Below are 16,085 nucleotides of genomic sequence, written 5' to 3' on the forward strand. Positions count from 1 at the left end.
AGGGATAATTAAAGGGACCGCTGGTGCAGTTGCCTCCCACAATAGCATTGCATCGCTGAATTACCATTTAATTGCATGTTGATACAATCAAAGCTGCTGTGACAGTTAGCTCGCCGCTAGCGGAGAGTGGAAATCATCAAGTATTTCTTCAACATAATGGAACGCCACTGCTGAAAAACAGACAGCTGCCTTTTGAAGGAGGAGACGGAGAGAAGGAGGCAACAACAACTCGTGGAATATGATTGCAACCATTAGAGCTGCACACAATATGGAAATCCATGCATCAAGTCATATTTTGATGAAGCTTTAAAGGAGAAAAGGTGTAAAAACGATGTAGATTCGCAATAAAATAAAAGTCTGCTATGGTTTAAATGAAGTTAAAGGTAGGGTGAGATTTCATTCTGATGCACTGTTTGTTAAATTAGTGTAACTTCTCTTCACAATCCGATAGCAACCGATCAGTTGGGCAGTTTCGCATTAAAATGAAGAATATGAATCATCTGTGGAAGCTATAAAACACTAAAAACATCAGCCAATCCTCCGGGTGGACCCTGCACGGAGTATTGGCTGGTTGTCACTCTCTTCCTGCTCTGCGTGCACCAGAGAGGTACGTGCATGATGGCCGAAGTCATGGACCGCAGCTCGTCTTCAGGTAATGCGTGTCCATGTGATTGGAAGGCGTGGCTTCGGGGTGAGCTCCGAGAGAATGGGACGTGTGTTTACTTTCCAAATCTGGCTGACTCTCACTGAGTTTTCCAAATCTCCTACCTAGCAGACATCGGACAGGAGAGTGCTATGTTTTTGTTGTTAACCTATACCAAAATTTAGCAAATTTAGTATAGTAAGTATTGAATCTTTTTAATTGTCAATCAAATTCACCATGCAAGTAGCATTCAGGAAACTCTTGTTGTATCTTCCTTGTTCACTGCTGCTGTCTCTACATGGTGTCATTTGCTGTATTTAATTAAAAGACTTTTATTGTGAAAAGCCCACACACACACACAGACCACTTACCAAACAACACGTACTCACCAAATCGACCAGAACAGAACATCTTAAAGAACTTTAATAACTCCAGTTCCCAACTTTTAAATGACCATTTTTTTCCAATCAAATGAAGCCCAGCTATGTAGAAAGTGCATTAACTCTTCATAACCTTCATTATCATGTCACAGCCTGCCTCTGACATTCCTCCCCGTGACCCCAGAAAGAAGTGGAGCTTTAATGAAGTCGGGGGTCTGCGAATGCATGGATAGTGCTGGACTCCCATTTGAATTAAATCTATTCATCCGTTGCCAGTGTGATTTCTCAGTGGTGCCGAGGCAACCGAAGGCCCTCTGAGTCGTGACATTTGTGCCACGGCTGGTGGAGCAAGGCCTGGGAGGTGAGCACCCATCTGCCTGGATCCCTGACCACTGTTTCCAAAGGCAGCGCGACCGATAACAGGGGAATTAAAGCATGCAGAGGAGGTCCGATGTGTTCGTAGCACAACGTCAATCCTGCTGCTCACCTGTGATGCCGGTCTTCAGGGCATATTTAAATAATCTTTGCCATTTTTTTTTGCATGGGGAATACACACATCACTCTACTTTCAGAAGTCTCTTGACATATTAAGGTAATCCCTCTCAGATTTCAACAGTAATTGTGTCATCTGTGTTCACAGAAAACCTGAAGACAGACACTCTGACTACAGAGACACGGGGGTTTAACCCATTTTTAGACAGTGGGGCCAAACTGGGACTGATGCAAGCTCATAAGACAGATGCGCAACGTGCAACACAGAGAAACACCCGGCAATTAAGATGAGAGAGGGGAGCGCATCAGAGCTTTTCTTTGAGTCTTACTGCCAAAATGTCAAAGAAGTGATTTAGAAACAGACACAGCACAAAGCGGCTTTCCAGCATCGCTAATTGACTCCATTTTAAAAGAGCTATTTCTGCACTGCCACCAAGTGTATTGTCTTCATTCACACCACAGCCCCTCCTACAGTAAATGATATAGCTCACAGTGTTTTACATAAAATATTGCTTATGCTAATTTATAACTGAAGTGAAATCTAACACAGATAATGATCATAAAACAAACAACCGAGCCCTCATTCTGACTAAATCTGTCACATCACCTAGGATCAAGGTTTCATCTTCTCTCTGCTAATACGCACATTTATTGTCCAGAGAGCAGACGCTGGAGAGCAGGACTGTTCTCCTCCTCCAGTCAAGAAATATTAGTGAACATATGGCGATTATTATGAGTACTTTATTGCACATGAATCTCCTGCTCCTGTCTAAAAGAACCTTTAAACAAATCCCTGAAAATAGTCTCAGATCCTTCCTCCTGTTCCCAGTCTCTGTGCTAATCTCAGCTAACCTGTATGTAGCTGAGTATAAGGAGTAGTAACTCAATACAGGTGAGTAATTTGTTCGTTTAATTTGCATTCTGACAGTTTTAAGAGGACTTCCTATATCATGTGAGGCAAACGTGACAGAATAAGTATTGCTTAACTTTTCGGATAGCTTGTGTCATTTTTTAATCTGAGCTGCAGTAACTGAGGGCTTAAGGTCACGTTCCTGTATCCTCTGCCAACAGGTGGTGAGGTCGCTGCTCCTGCAGGGAGCCACAGCTGTTCCCCATCGCTCACTTGCCCACAGGCCTCGCCACAATAAGGGTATAGAGCTCAGCGAGCCTCTGGTGAGACTGATGGTGAAAGCACCGGGAGGCGGCATGAGCAGCAGGTATTAGCAGATTAGAGGCTCCTGTGTGTCATTAGCTGCGGTAATAACAGATTGCTTTGTGGGAGGTTCTGTGGTGTAATGATGCGTATGATAGCACGAGCCCTCGTTAAACTACATATTAAGTCTGTATTGACAACATTGTAATTGAGGCTTATAAATGTGTCATTTGATTGACAAAATGGAGTCCATAGATCCTCAGATTAGCACTTCCTGTGTGTCCTGGCGTGGACTTTAATAATACACATACCTTTCCTAGGGGACGCAGCACAACAGCTGTGCCCCTACATGCTGTACAATCAAGTAATGGTAGTGTAATCCAGCCACACACACACACACACCTATACAGGGCATTTTATTAATCTGAAAGAGCTTAACATGGAAGTATTTTCTACAAAATATACAGCGGACATCATCCCGCAGAGTGTCCAACTGATCACAAAGTAATCCAGCAGAGTGTGTTCTGCTGCTTCAAGATAGCTGAATTGATGTGAAGTTAATCCGTACACACCATCTCCTCACTGTGCCCACGAGCAGCTTCACTCTGACCTGCTGGCACATCCACTGGGAGATCCCCAGTGCCATCTGTAATGGCTGGTGGGGCTGGTGATAAGGAAATGGAGTCTTTATCTCAGCCCAATTAGGCAGCTAATTGATTCAATACCAGTCATTTAGGCTTCCTCCAGGCTCAGGATGGAGCACTTCAGGCCTCAGAACTGACGTGAGGTCCCTGCAGGGGGGAAGCCTGTGTAGATTATAATCTGGATGGAAAAGATGACATCCGACAAGAAATAATAAATGTCCCTTCATTTATCAAACTAAACTAGGAGCCTGGGAATTAATGCTTTTTTTTATTTCAACATATAAGGTGGAAATGTTAAATAAATTTATATATAAAGTATTTGTATACACTGATTTTATCTCAGTGTGAAAATAATAGATTAACATTGAAAAAAACACAATGGCAGCCGTTCATATTATCTATTAAAACTTTCTCAATTTAATTTCACAGGCATTATCTCATTTTACTGCTTATGTAATGTTTCCTAATAGTTTTTTCCCCATAAATTCTAACAGTGTAATTTGCAGCTAATTAGAGGGGAAAAAGAAATAATCTGAGACGTTTATTGCGTCTCAGGAGGAACTGAAAAGTGAAGCAAGGAGAAGAATATTTTCATCATGTCTGCATATTTACTTAGATGTAGATCAGTGATTCTCAGCATATGTGAAGGAATGTTTAATGCTATGATCTTATCCCTGCTTGTTAGGGTCACTATGTAATCTCGCTTTTAATTTCATTTTAATTTCATCTTTTAATTAAAGACACTATTATATAAAACTGCATCAACAGACATTCTAATGTGCATGCAAAGCCTCTTAACCCCCTAATTACCATTAAAAGTCTTTGCAGAAAAAGACATAAATGTTTATCCAAGTTTGATTTAATGAAATCAAACCGCATGACAGCAGCAGCAGGGTTTGACTTTTATGGTAAAGTGAACCTAGTTTTAACCAATATGTGACAATGAAGTGAAAAAATAAGTGTTTTTGAAATACTGTCACATGTTTTAATGCTTTTTAATGTTGCTGTATATTGTCAGTGCTTCTGTTAAGTGTAGACTTACAGTGTGAGGGCTGTCTTATTTACAGTGGTGGCCTTGTGTCGTGGCCTTTCATTTCTAATCCAGCGCAGCCTGGATTTCCATTTCACTGTTCCGAGGAGGCAAATCAGAGCAACGGATCCATTTCAGGTCAAATAAGGGTTGACTTCTAACTAAAAAGATGATAAGGCTGACTTAACGCAACGCAAAGGGCAGGTTCAGGAGATTCATGCAGCCTGGGACCCCAGCAGAAGGAATGGGTTTTAGGGGTGGAGAGCAGCAGAGGAGACAAGAGGACAGGAGGGAGGAGACCGTGTGAAGGCTCTCATGACATCTCATATGGTGGTGGTTATGAAACTAAGGCAAACCTCAGGGAGGAGCCTCTTTAATACTGCAATATTGTGGTGTGACATGTGCAAGCCCTGCTTAACATGTACACACTGATGCTGATGCACACAGCGACTAATAGATCCTGTTCAAAACTCCGTGTGCTTTCATGAACTGTTGGTGACTTTTCTTTAAGCTTTTTTAATGGTTTAAATAATATATAAACAATCCATAAAGATTGTGACAAAATTGTGTGCATAAACAATAGAAATTAGGATTATAAAGTGTTTTTATGAAGTATACCAGCACTCTGCTGTGTAATGGAGATCTAAATCACTTTAAGTTTTAGTGCCAGACTGCAAAGTCGTCTATTCAAACATCGTCTGACCTGGTTTGGTGCTTTGGCCCTAAATTTGTAATATGTGTGTGTGTGTGTAACTGTACTGGAGGAAGGACCCGGCCGAGCCCAAACAATAGCAACAAAGTGCCCTTAGATGCCAGGAGTGCTCCCAGTGAGCGAGAGGGCTGACGGGTGGCACAGTTCCCCACGCAAGGCATGATCTGAATGGAAAGTGGCAGGATGGGAGATGGATTACCGCAGGGAGAGAGGGGCATTAATCCTACAGCCATGCATGCACTAACACGCCGACACATGATAATATAATACCTCCCTCCCACACACACATAAACACAGCAGAATTAGTGCCCCCTTTTTAGTCCTCATCCAGTTTCATGCACACATGGACGAAACACACTCGAGCCCACACAACACAGCACACCACACATGAATGATGACACCGCCAGGCGCTGCTTTGTAGCACACTTTCTGCAGTGTCATTTGAAGGTCCCACGCTGCCAAGCTAACCCAGGACCACTCTCATCCACCCCCCCCCCCCCCTCCCCTACCAAATTTATTATATCCACAAAAGTTACAGCGCTGCCCTTCCTGTCGTCTTTTTCCTCAGTCTGTCTCATTTTGGCAGCACAAACGTGTGAATGTGTTAATCTTTCTAATGATCTTATAATCAGAGGTACTGCTTGCCAGCAAGCGAGCCAGACCGGCACCTGCTTAGGGCCCCAGGCCAGAAGGGAGACCCCGAGGGGGTGGCAAACTTTAAATAATAGTGTACAAAGTTGGAACGACAGTCGGTGACGTCCCTCAGTGGGGACTGCTCGGACACTACTCTGTCTTCTTCAGCCCAGAGACCAAAGGATAATCCAAACAGTAGAGGTCTGCATCAAAATCATGCAAATCAGAACTAAATCCTGTGCTGTCCTCACCAAAATGACTTCTTCCGACTGTGCAGCATCACAGCAGCAGGAACAAAAGTGGAGCGGCCGCCTCACCAGAGGTGCTAATGGTATTGACCACTTTAGTAAAAAGTTAGAGAAGGGCATTGCTGGAGCGGGCGGTAAACAACTCCAGACTGACAGGTCAGGGTGACTGTTGGCTTGATTGCTTTCATTACTCAAACACTGTCCAAAGTTGGACCTGCCAGCTTTGGGAGTCGCTCACATCTGGCAGGCGGCATCGCACGCAGCACGTGAACACATGAGGAGAAGTGAGTGATGCAACAGCGAGAAACAAACCTCACAGATTATCATTACTGCTGTGTTGATCATGTGTAATGGAGAAGTAATACGTAAAGAGTAAAGTTTGTTCTTGTTGTTGCAAAGGCTGTGGGAGAAATTGGAACAAGGCTGTAACATATGATTAAAAAAAAACAAAGACTCTCATAGAATATTCATCAATTCTGCTTCTACACTCCGGCTTTAATAAGCAGAAAAACAAACCCAATCAGCCCTACGTCAGCCGTTATGAACAACAACATAATCCCTACATTATATATGAAAAGTGGAAATGATCATATCATCCACATCTCTGTGATCCAGCTGCACAAAGGACTGTTTGTAGATGTAACTGTTGTCTCTAATCTCAAATCAAACACATCTCATCAGCACATAAACGACAGGAAGTAACACAGAAAACCTTTTCTATCCTCTCCTTCTTATACACAAGTCAAACGCTGATCAAAAATTCATTAAAATCATCAACACTGTGCTTTCATTGGCTGCAGCTAAGCTCCACTCATACAGGAACCACAGGATGCTCAGGACCGTCAGGATGGTCACGATACGGCCCGAACAAAGCAGCTGTTCCGATCTCGTCCGACTGAACCTGGCCATTGGCGTGTGTCTTCCTTAGCTGCAGCTGTCGTTACCGATCTATGTCTCTCGCTCTCTCTCGCCTGAGCAGATAGCTGCACTTCCTCTACACCTGTTCTGTCTGTAACAATCCTGAGTCCTCCGCGCTGCTGTGAATTTAAAGAGCCTGGCTGCAGAGAATGAAGGCGACAGTGTGAACAAAAACATTGTTGCTGCACGTTGAAGGTTTATTATATCAACTCAATCTTTTTAAAATAAAATAACTTTAATTTGAGGTTTTGATTTTTGCATGATATTTTCCCTCGGTGTGTTTTATAAGTTCATATTCTGCAGATTTTATTCCAAGCCCTTCTTGTAGAGAGGGTTCAGTTAAAGAGGATCAGTTTTACCTACATGTGAAACATCCTCTCAGAAATAAGATTTGATTTGAATATATTTGGACAGATTTATTGTCCATTTGGCTCAAAAGCAAAATCTGGAATTAGACCTGGCTTCATTTGTTTTATCTTTGATATTATGCAACATGTGTAGAAGTCAAAAAAGACTAATGGCTGTACAGCACACAGACCCTAGAGACATTAAGGGATCATATTTGCTAATAACTGTCATAACAAATTACCAACATTAGCTTCTATTGATCGGCCTGCCAGCAGTGATGTGGAATAAGTTACATTTACTGATCTCAAACAAGCTGCTTGGCAGACTTCTGTTTGTGTGAAACCAACTTGGAATGAAAGAAAACAGGCATCACAGAGCAGCGGAGGAGCAGCCGTCACTCATAAAGACCTGCACAGCCTCCGTGACTCTGAGCAACACGGGGAGCCGGCACTCAGACAGCACTGCCAGACTCAATAACGTAAACATAATGAGCTGTAGAGTTCGGAGGCAACAGCCAAGTGTTACCCTCCTCACCAGCTTGCGAGCCCTCTCCCCCTCGTCCCCTTGGCCTTGAGCGTGTGGTTAGATAACACTGCGTTAGATAACGACGCGCAAATCTTAAGAAAATGCCTGTTGGCTTCTTTCAGCAAATATTACCGACCATGAACAAGAAAACAGAGTAGTTATGAGAGAGAAGTTATGATGAAAACTTGAATTCTTCTACGTCCTACTTTTATTTCTACATTCACCTTGTTGCAGGGAGGAAAAAAAACCCTGAAGACAAGCATAATAATCCGACAGTATCATGAGCTGTGTGTGGAATACTATCAGAGGAAAGAATAAATAAATCAATAACCTCATTTTACCGACAGCAATTTGCTGCTTTTTTTCACCAAAGCAGGAACATATGGTTAAAAATAGCTGTGAGACTCTGCATTCAGGTAAAACGTGTCTTTATAAAATAATGGCTACTCGCCCCTTTGAGTAAATGAAAGCAGCTTCTGTTCTCGTTTCATGCAGATGACGACGCTGTCTGAGGGGACTGTCATTATGATGGCAGTGGTGTGTTTGTGGTGTAATGTGAAGGAATGAAAATTAGACTGAAATGTGAAAAAAAAAAGCGTGGACAGAGAACGAAGAGATTAAAAAAAATGTGAGAGAAGGAGACAGAGAGAAATAAAGATCAGATCAGTTACTGCACCTTTCTGCAGACTCATGTCTACCATGCGAGGCTCGGCCAGCTCCAGGAAGAAGTTCTTGTTTTTCTCATACTCCTCATCGTCAATAATTTTCACGTGAATGAGTTTGCTGCAAGAGGGAGAGGGAGAGGGGGGGAGGAAGGGGCGTGTAAGGAAGGAGAAGGACAGAGAGGGGGGAGAGGAGAAGAAGAAGAAGAAGAAGAAGAAGAGAAAGGTTAATTTGCGATGGAGGGACACAGGAAGTGCACTGTAAGTAGGATTAATAATCAGCATGGAAGAAAGGTTAGGAGGTGAAAGGTCAGATCACTCTGGACCGGTCCATGTCTGTCTGCCTGCATCTGGACACACACATAACACAGCGAGCTCATTGGCTACCACGGGTGTCGTGACAACCACATTTATCACTGCATTTGATACAAGTGGAACGGAGGGCGATAAAAAGAACACAATGAAGTGAAAACAGCGGCGTGTAATCAATCGCCTGTAAAATGAGAGAACGGACTTTCACAAGGGCAAAAAGGTGAGTGACCGATAAATGAAAGAAACTGTCACTATCTGAATCGATTTTTATGGCTCAGTGTTGGAGTCTTTCAGCATGGACACGGCGGGCTGGACACTAAGAGGACTCCCCCTCCTCCCTCCCTCCCTCCCTCCTCTCCTGGCAGCTCTTTGAGGGAGAACACCCCGAACACTCCAGTCAAATGTCTGGAGGAGGTGAAAGGTGCTGCGTGGTGACATCATCACAGTGAAACGGCTCAATAACAACACCTCGGCCCCGGCGGCGTTCTCACCGCTGATCGCCTCTAATTGATCTTTATAAAGAGTTATTGACGAATGCAGGCAGTTAAGTGGTCTCAGCGCCTTGCCGTATCACAGCAGGGGGACTCCTCGAGGAACAGCTTCGCTATCCAATTCAATTGCTTCATCACAGACAGTGAAAATAAACCCACAATGCTGGAGACAAGTCATGACACTCGCTGCTTCCGCTCTCTTAGGCCTCAGAAAGCGTTCCCTGTAAGCAGCAGACGAGTCAACAATAGTCGACAGCGGCGCAGCTAGCCCTGAAATAGGGATGACATACTTTATTATGTGTCTGACATCTCATGGGAAGACGCTTTTCCTCTTCATCCCGGCAAAAATACCATTTTTTTACGCATGTTATTTAGGGAGAGAGTATTTGGAAAAGCAGGGGTTCGGCTAATAAGATAAGTGGCACGGCAGCATTCATTATGGATAGCTGCTCATGTATCATGTATCCAGTCAAAAAAAGGCAGCTCGTTCCCTGACATCCCACTGATGTACTTCCAGCACGGTGACACAGAGCGCGGCTCGTGTCAGTCAAAGCACACTGACGCACACACAAACTCTTCTACACCCACACAATTTCAATGCATTCTGCACACATGGAGCTGTTAATCTGAATCTAAAAGAATTACAATATATTCCTGCTGTGATGCACAGTCAAATCCCTGTGCCTGACCAGTGTGTGCATGTGAACCAATGATGTGAGGAGGGATTACGATCCAGGAGCACTGTGGAGTCCACAGTTCTCTCCTCTGATCGCCAGGCAAAATGTCTGCAGAGCCGCCTTAGAAAGAGATTTTCATCAGGACTAAGCAGAGGAAGACTACACACACAGAGTGGCGTTAACTGACATTCATGCAGGCACAGTAAACCTACAAGATTTAGTACCACACACACATGCAACAACGAAACAGCTACATATTTAATGGCAGAGAACGCCCCGCAGGTAAATACATTACTGCTGGCTCCAGATTCCTCACCTTCTCCATACAGATTTCAATACAAGCATGTGATGAGGCCCCTTATTTTCTCTCCGGGGTCATTTAGTTAAACTTGAATGTAAAAATATGCAGCAAGGATGCTGCACAGATGATGTTCTCATGTAGGAAAAACCTTTAAACCACAGCCTCCATAGTGTCATTAAATCCAGGATTAACATATTCTGTATTGTCAGGAGTCACAGCATAAAATGGTTTGCAACACCAATTAGGATTATCCGTTTGCTGCATTTTGGCCTCCACCACCTCCTGAGACCAGTATCTGGATTTTCAGTGTCTAAATGCTTACCCATGTTCTTCAGTTACTTTTTATTAACACTATTTTGCCAGTTTGCTGTTGGTGCCAAGCGGCAACCTTCGGGGCTCAAAGTGGAAGCCCATGCGGAAGTGTCAAAACTTGTAATTCACGCTGCAACAGCTAGTTGTAATAGTAATTTCCCATAGACTCCCATGTTAAAATGGCCGACTTCACAGCAGAAAAGAACATGTTTACAGCCTGGTACAAAAAATCGCTGTGGTCTCAGATGATAGGTTCTCTTCTAGTGTCAGTTGTACGGGGGGTGAATTTTTTTACAACCCACTCGTTTCAATTGTATTCGGACTTAAAATTACGCATAATTATGGGCGTTGCCGTTTGAGTGACAGACAGTTGACGTATCACAGCATGAGTTTCCTGCTTCTACGATCGCCCGCCCCCTAAACCCTGCTCGTGCTCCCCCTCTTTGTCCATATTCGGAGTTTTAGTTGTCGTGACGCTGCCAACATGGCGGCGGTCATCACGTCCCAGAACCTCCCACTGAGACTCAAAACCGCTCTTCAGAAACAAACGGGTGACGTCACGGAAGCTCTGTCCATAGTTTTTACTGTCAATGGTTGGTGCCCAGCAGAGTGCAAAAAATATAAAGCCCTGATACCAAAACAATAACATAAAATGGGCTAAAAATAAAAGCTCAGTAGAGTAGAGGCCACATTGAATTCAATGAAAGTATCACATTATTTAAAATATGTATTCCTTCCTGAGCGATAATCTGAATGAATGAAGTAACAATATCTTAACACAGATCAACACAAAACAAGTCTGGTCCAGATTAGATTAGATTTTGATGTGCAAGCTTTGATTTGCTGTGTGAGATAAGACAGAAATTCCACCACATCCTGTTATTGTTTCCTTTTTCTGATTCACCCAAGGCAGCACCTCACAACAACTGCCAACACACACACACACACACACACACACACACACACACACACACACACACACACACATAGATCAGCGCACTGACAACAAAAAGCGACAACTATCTGTGATGATTAACAATCATTCATTCATCTATTTGGAATCGCTTACTGTGGAAGCTATGAAAAGCTCCTCCTGTGTGTGTGTGTGTGTGTGTGTGTAATGATAAGGATACAACCAAACACCTGCTGTGCACACAAACACACATCACACACTGTCCTGCTGCCGGTGCAGTGGACAGTAACATGATACGAGTTTCACTGAGGTGTGTTGACAGAAAGGACACAGTGGGTGTGACAAAGCACAGCAAATACAGTGCACACACACACACACACACACACACACACACACACACATTTTATTTACAGTGACTGCTGCTCCTGTGTCTGAGGTGTTTCGGCTTCTTTCGAAGGTAAACCTGAAAGTGTGTCGTCTCCAGTTTGAACTCTTAGAGAACTACAAAAGCAGACATGGCTGCTTCCCTCCCCCTCATGTCCGTGCTCTCATGTGTTAAACTGAATTATACTAATGTGTCAGAATTAACGTGATAATGATTTATTGATGCTAACATGCTAGACATGGCACCCTTTAAGCTGAGCGTGAGTGTGGGAAGTGCCACCGGGTAATGACAGCCGATTAGAGGCCTCGCACCTCTGCTGCAGCCGGCGGCCTCTGCTCCTTCTCCAAGTCCAGAGTGGATTAAAAAAAAAAAAAAAAAGATGAAACCCGTGAAGGAAGCGAGACATGAAAGTGAAGGTGGTGCACAGAGACAAGAGAGAGGGAGAGATGAAGGGGTAGATGCACAGTGTCTCAGTTCTGTGGCCAAAAACTACCCTGCAGCTGAAATGTAGCTGCCCTCCTCCTCCTCCTCCTCCTCCTCCTCCTCCATTTTCGGATGCCTCCTCTCCGACAGCAGATTTAGTGTTTTCTTGGTCTTCTCTTTGGCTTCAATTCCACCAACACTAAATAAATATAACCATGAGGAGTGTGAAACAACTGCGGTGGAGTAACACATCAGAGGAAGTGATATGTGAGACGTGTGATATCCAATCTCCACTTTTTTTTCTGTTGAAGGCTGACCCTCAAATCGTTCAGCTTTCACTCTGCAAAGCTGTGAGTTTTTTCTCCAAAACTGTGAGGACTCAGGTGCTGAAGGAGGGCAAAGGAAAGTGCTGCTATTAAACAACAGCATTTCTTTCTTTCTCTTCCTGGACCTCACCTGCTGCCTGCATACCGAACCCTCGGCTAAACTAAACACATTTCCAAACTCCCGTCTTCTATAATCAGCCAAAACATTATAAACAGCACAGGCACCCTAACACCAAATGCAAATAACAGTGATGCACGGTGTGCTGGATTGGACCACGTGGGGCAGCTGCACTCCATCAGTGAGCGTTGGTTGCATTAAGTCTGTCAAATCCTTCAGTTTGACCCTTTTTCCTGCTTCTAACACACAGACTGTTAGGACACAATGTTCACTTGCTGCCTGATACATCACATCTACAGACCATGATAACCACATACTCAGCGTGACTCACTTAATGTCTCCACTCATTGGTGTTTCATTATTAGAAGAAGGAGGCAGAGTACAGCTCCAACACATTCTCATACCCAACACGCCTGTTTATTAGATGCTGTCCTATTGTAGCGCCAGGTCAGAGAAAGGCCACCACAAAGCCCACAAAGGGGCGGAGGAGGCCAGCTGTCCTGCTTCCCAGTTGCTTTGTAACATAAAAAAACAATTTGGTTAGGTTTCGGGTCGCAGTTACCATGGTAACAACTCCTGTCACAATGAGATTTTTCTGCCAGAAATGATGCAACTCACTCTCACAGATTTTATGGTTCCACTTCCATCCAGTCCATCAGGCTACTCTGATGAGGAAGTGCTAAGTTCGACTTCATACATGTGATGATGACCAGGCTACATGAGATGAACTTCACTGCAACGAATGCGGAAGATGCATGGTAAAAAACACTGTACAGATTTTTGTTTAGAGGTAAAAGAAAATGTGGTCAAACAGCAAAAAAACGTTTCTCTCTGTCCAATCGTGTTGACGTCAAAATCCCAAATAAAGTCAAGCCTATAAAGCTGGGAGGAGGACAGGGGGGGAGGCCCCAGTGCCTCGTGGGAAATCAGTGCCTTAATTAAGCAGGCCTGGTTTCTGTCACCAAGCGCAGGGATTATGGGCCTCGCTCATTATAGTTCCGATTATTGCTTTTCCCCGGCAATCACAGAAAAAAGCCAGTAAACACATTTGTCAATGATTTCTTGCCAATCTGATGACAAACTCATGTCAGATTTAATATTCCGCACTCACAAGGCCTCTCTGCAGCCGCTCCCTCGCCTCATCCTCATCTCCTCGCTCTTTGTGACGACTTCATTCATTTCAATCCCACAAGGGAAACAAATCAAAATACACTTGACCAACTGACAAGTGACACAAAGAGCAGAAACTTTCAGAAACTGGCAAGAAACCTATTGAAGATAGGTCTGATATTACATAACAGAGGCACTTGCAAATCTGCAGGCCAAGCTCGAGCCAGATGTAACCGCTACAACTAGAAGCTGAGCTTAGTGCAGCGGTGCCAGATGCTGTTTGAATAATACATGCCTCAACAGTGCCTCTCAATCCAGGAAGAGAGAGAAAGCAGGCACAGATTTCCACAGGTTTACAGTTGAGTCGCTCAGAGGGAAGCGCTGGCCTCGTACTGAGCGAGGCAGTCATTCATCCAAAGGACCTGAATTCAAGTCCTCATTTTGGCTGCTGAAGTGTCCTTGAGCCGCTCATGAAGGGTGTGATCACACTGGGAGGAAGGTTTAGAAGCAGTGGTTGTTTTCTGAATGTCTATAGAAACCATTTTTGGTCATTTAGCTGCAATCTGCAAACTCACCACTAGTTGTCACTAAACCCTGCACAGTGGCCCTTTAAAGAAAGCTGTAAATTGCTGTAAATTTAAAATTTGTGACCAGACACATGGACAGTTGGGGGTCGTATTGTGCTCCAGTGGAGCTACGTGGTGAGCTGAGGAGGAAGACACGTATGTACCGAAACTGTGGCATGGAAAAGACCAAAACTGGTAGTAAATTGTATTAAAACAATGGAAGAGATTACAATTACAAGAATAAAAGCTGCTGTCATTGGGATGGGTGTGTATGCTAATGTCTAAGTCTTGCTGTACAACATGGACCTGTAGTGATGTTTTTATTTACAGTTACTTAAACAATTGTGCTTTTGTTGAGTGAACCCACAGCATCCTCCCCAGCCTCCTCCTTCATTATCATGGAGGTTCATTCATTGACAATAAAAGCAGGAATGTTGTGTAGGAGTGTAATTTCTGTGTGATAAAAAGCACAGAACATCAGAACGAAGACGCTAGGATGGACCATAGGCTCTAAAAAATTCTGATCTCGGCTTCATTCTGCAGACAGACAGCGCGCTGCCTTCAAAGCAACCAGTTAGAACCCGGTGCTCGGTGTCACGCTCACCTCGTCCTCAGTTATTTATCGTCTGCGGCTTCAGCGAAAGAAACGCGGTGTGCTCAGCCTTCAGTCTGAGCAATCGACCCCTGAGCTCCGGGGACACAACGCTGCAGTTGACTCTGGAGGAGGTGTGAGGGGTCATGGCAACAGACTGATCAATAAAGTATTACATGACTTCACAATATCAGTTAGAGGACGGTGAACGTATCAGCAGTGGCGCGCACACACAAACACACACAGAAATCAGCACAGCTAACCAGATGGAGAGGTGAGGCCTCTCTGTGAGGTGCGTGCTCCTGCGACTGACGGACGTGTAACTCATGATGAAAGCTCGGAGCGAGAGCACGGCCAGGTTTATTAATACTGCCGCAGAGAGGAATCATGGGTAGTCACGAAGCTGGACAAGGAGTCACATTATCCGAATTCCATGTCAGGACTGCAGCTGTCCCTCCTCAGCCCTCTCACCTTCTTCAACACCGCCGCGTGGTCTCACACATCCTACATCCATCTCCGTGGGAACAGTTAATCTCTCATTTACCTAGTGGGCAGCAGCTCAGATTACACCGTGTGTCAGATTTAGGAGTGGAGTGATCGAATGCGGCCTCTCTGATCCCGTGGATCTCTCACATTCGCAGGCCAACGACTCGAATGCCTAATGCACCCGACCTGCTCCTATTTGCTGCTCCCGCTCTCACTTGTTGTCATGGATACAAAACCTCTTTTGCCAGCCTGGCTCCTCTCTAAATGCGACACATGACACAGGAGCACTTTCTATAAAACTTCCACCTTATTTTTTTTTTTTTTTCTCCAGTCGCTCTTATCCAAGTCACAATGAAACTGGCCCGGGAGGAGAAAGGAGAGTCCTAACAGGTTTACCTCTGTGTGCTGACACTCAGTCCATTACTTCCACAGCCTCCTGTGTCCTGTGACATTACTCACAGTCTGGCCTATTGTCCAAACACAGCAGTAACAGCAGAGGAGAGCCACATGTGCCTCCTCTGTGTTGTAACTTCTTGCAATGCTTTCACTTCAAAGATGGATGACCCAGCTAAAGGCAGCCTGCAGAAGGTTGTTACAGATCACTGCTGCGCTTTTCATCAGCAAAACGTCAAAGCAGCAATCACAACATCTAGTATGTTTAGTTGACCCAAGCCTGAGAAAACAA

General features: G+C 44.3%; 1 protein-coding gene across 5 annotated transcripts in view; it reads right to left on the minus strand.

The window, feature by feature from the left end:
• slc8a3 (solute carrier family 8 member 3) overlaps positions 1–16,085 on the minus strand; it is an 83,242-nt gene that overhangs the window by 22,950 nt on the left and 44,207 nt on the right. For all 5 annotated transcript variants that reach the window (XR_003669468.1, XM_028395739.1, XM_028395738.1 and 2 more), the window contains one exon: positions 8,403–8,509. Coding sequence is in view for 4 of the 5 variants with exons in the window: in XM_028395739.1 (XP_028251540.1) it covers positions 8,403–8,509 (107 nt within the window). In the remaining variant the exon portion in view is untranslated. The remainder of the gene's footprint in view (positions 1–8,402; positions 8,510–16,085) is intronic.

Source organism: Parambassis ranga, chromosome 22, assembly GCF_900634625.1.
Source record: "Parambassis ranga chromosome 22, fParRan2.1, whole genome shotgun sequence".
NCBI lineage: Eukaryota > Metazoa > Chordata > Actinopteri > Ambassidae > Parambassis > Parambassis ranga.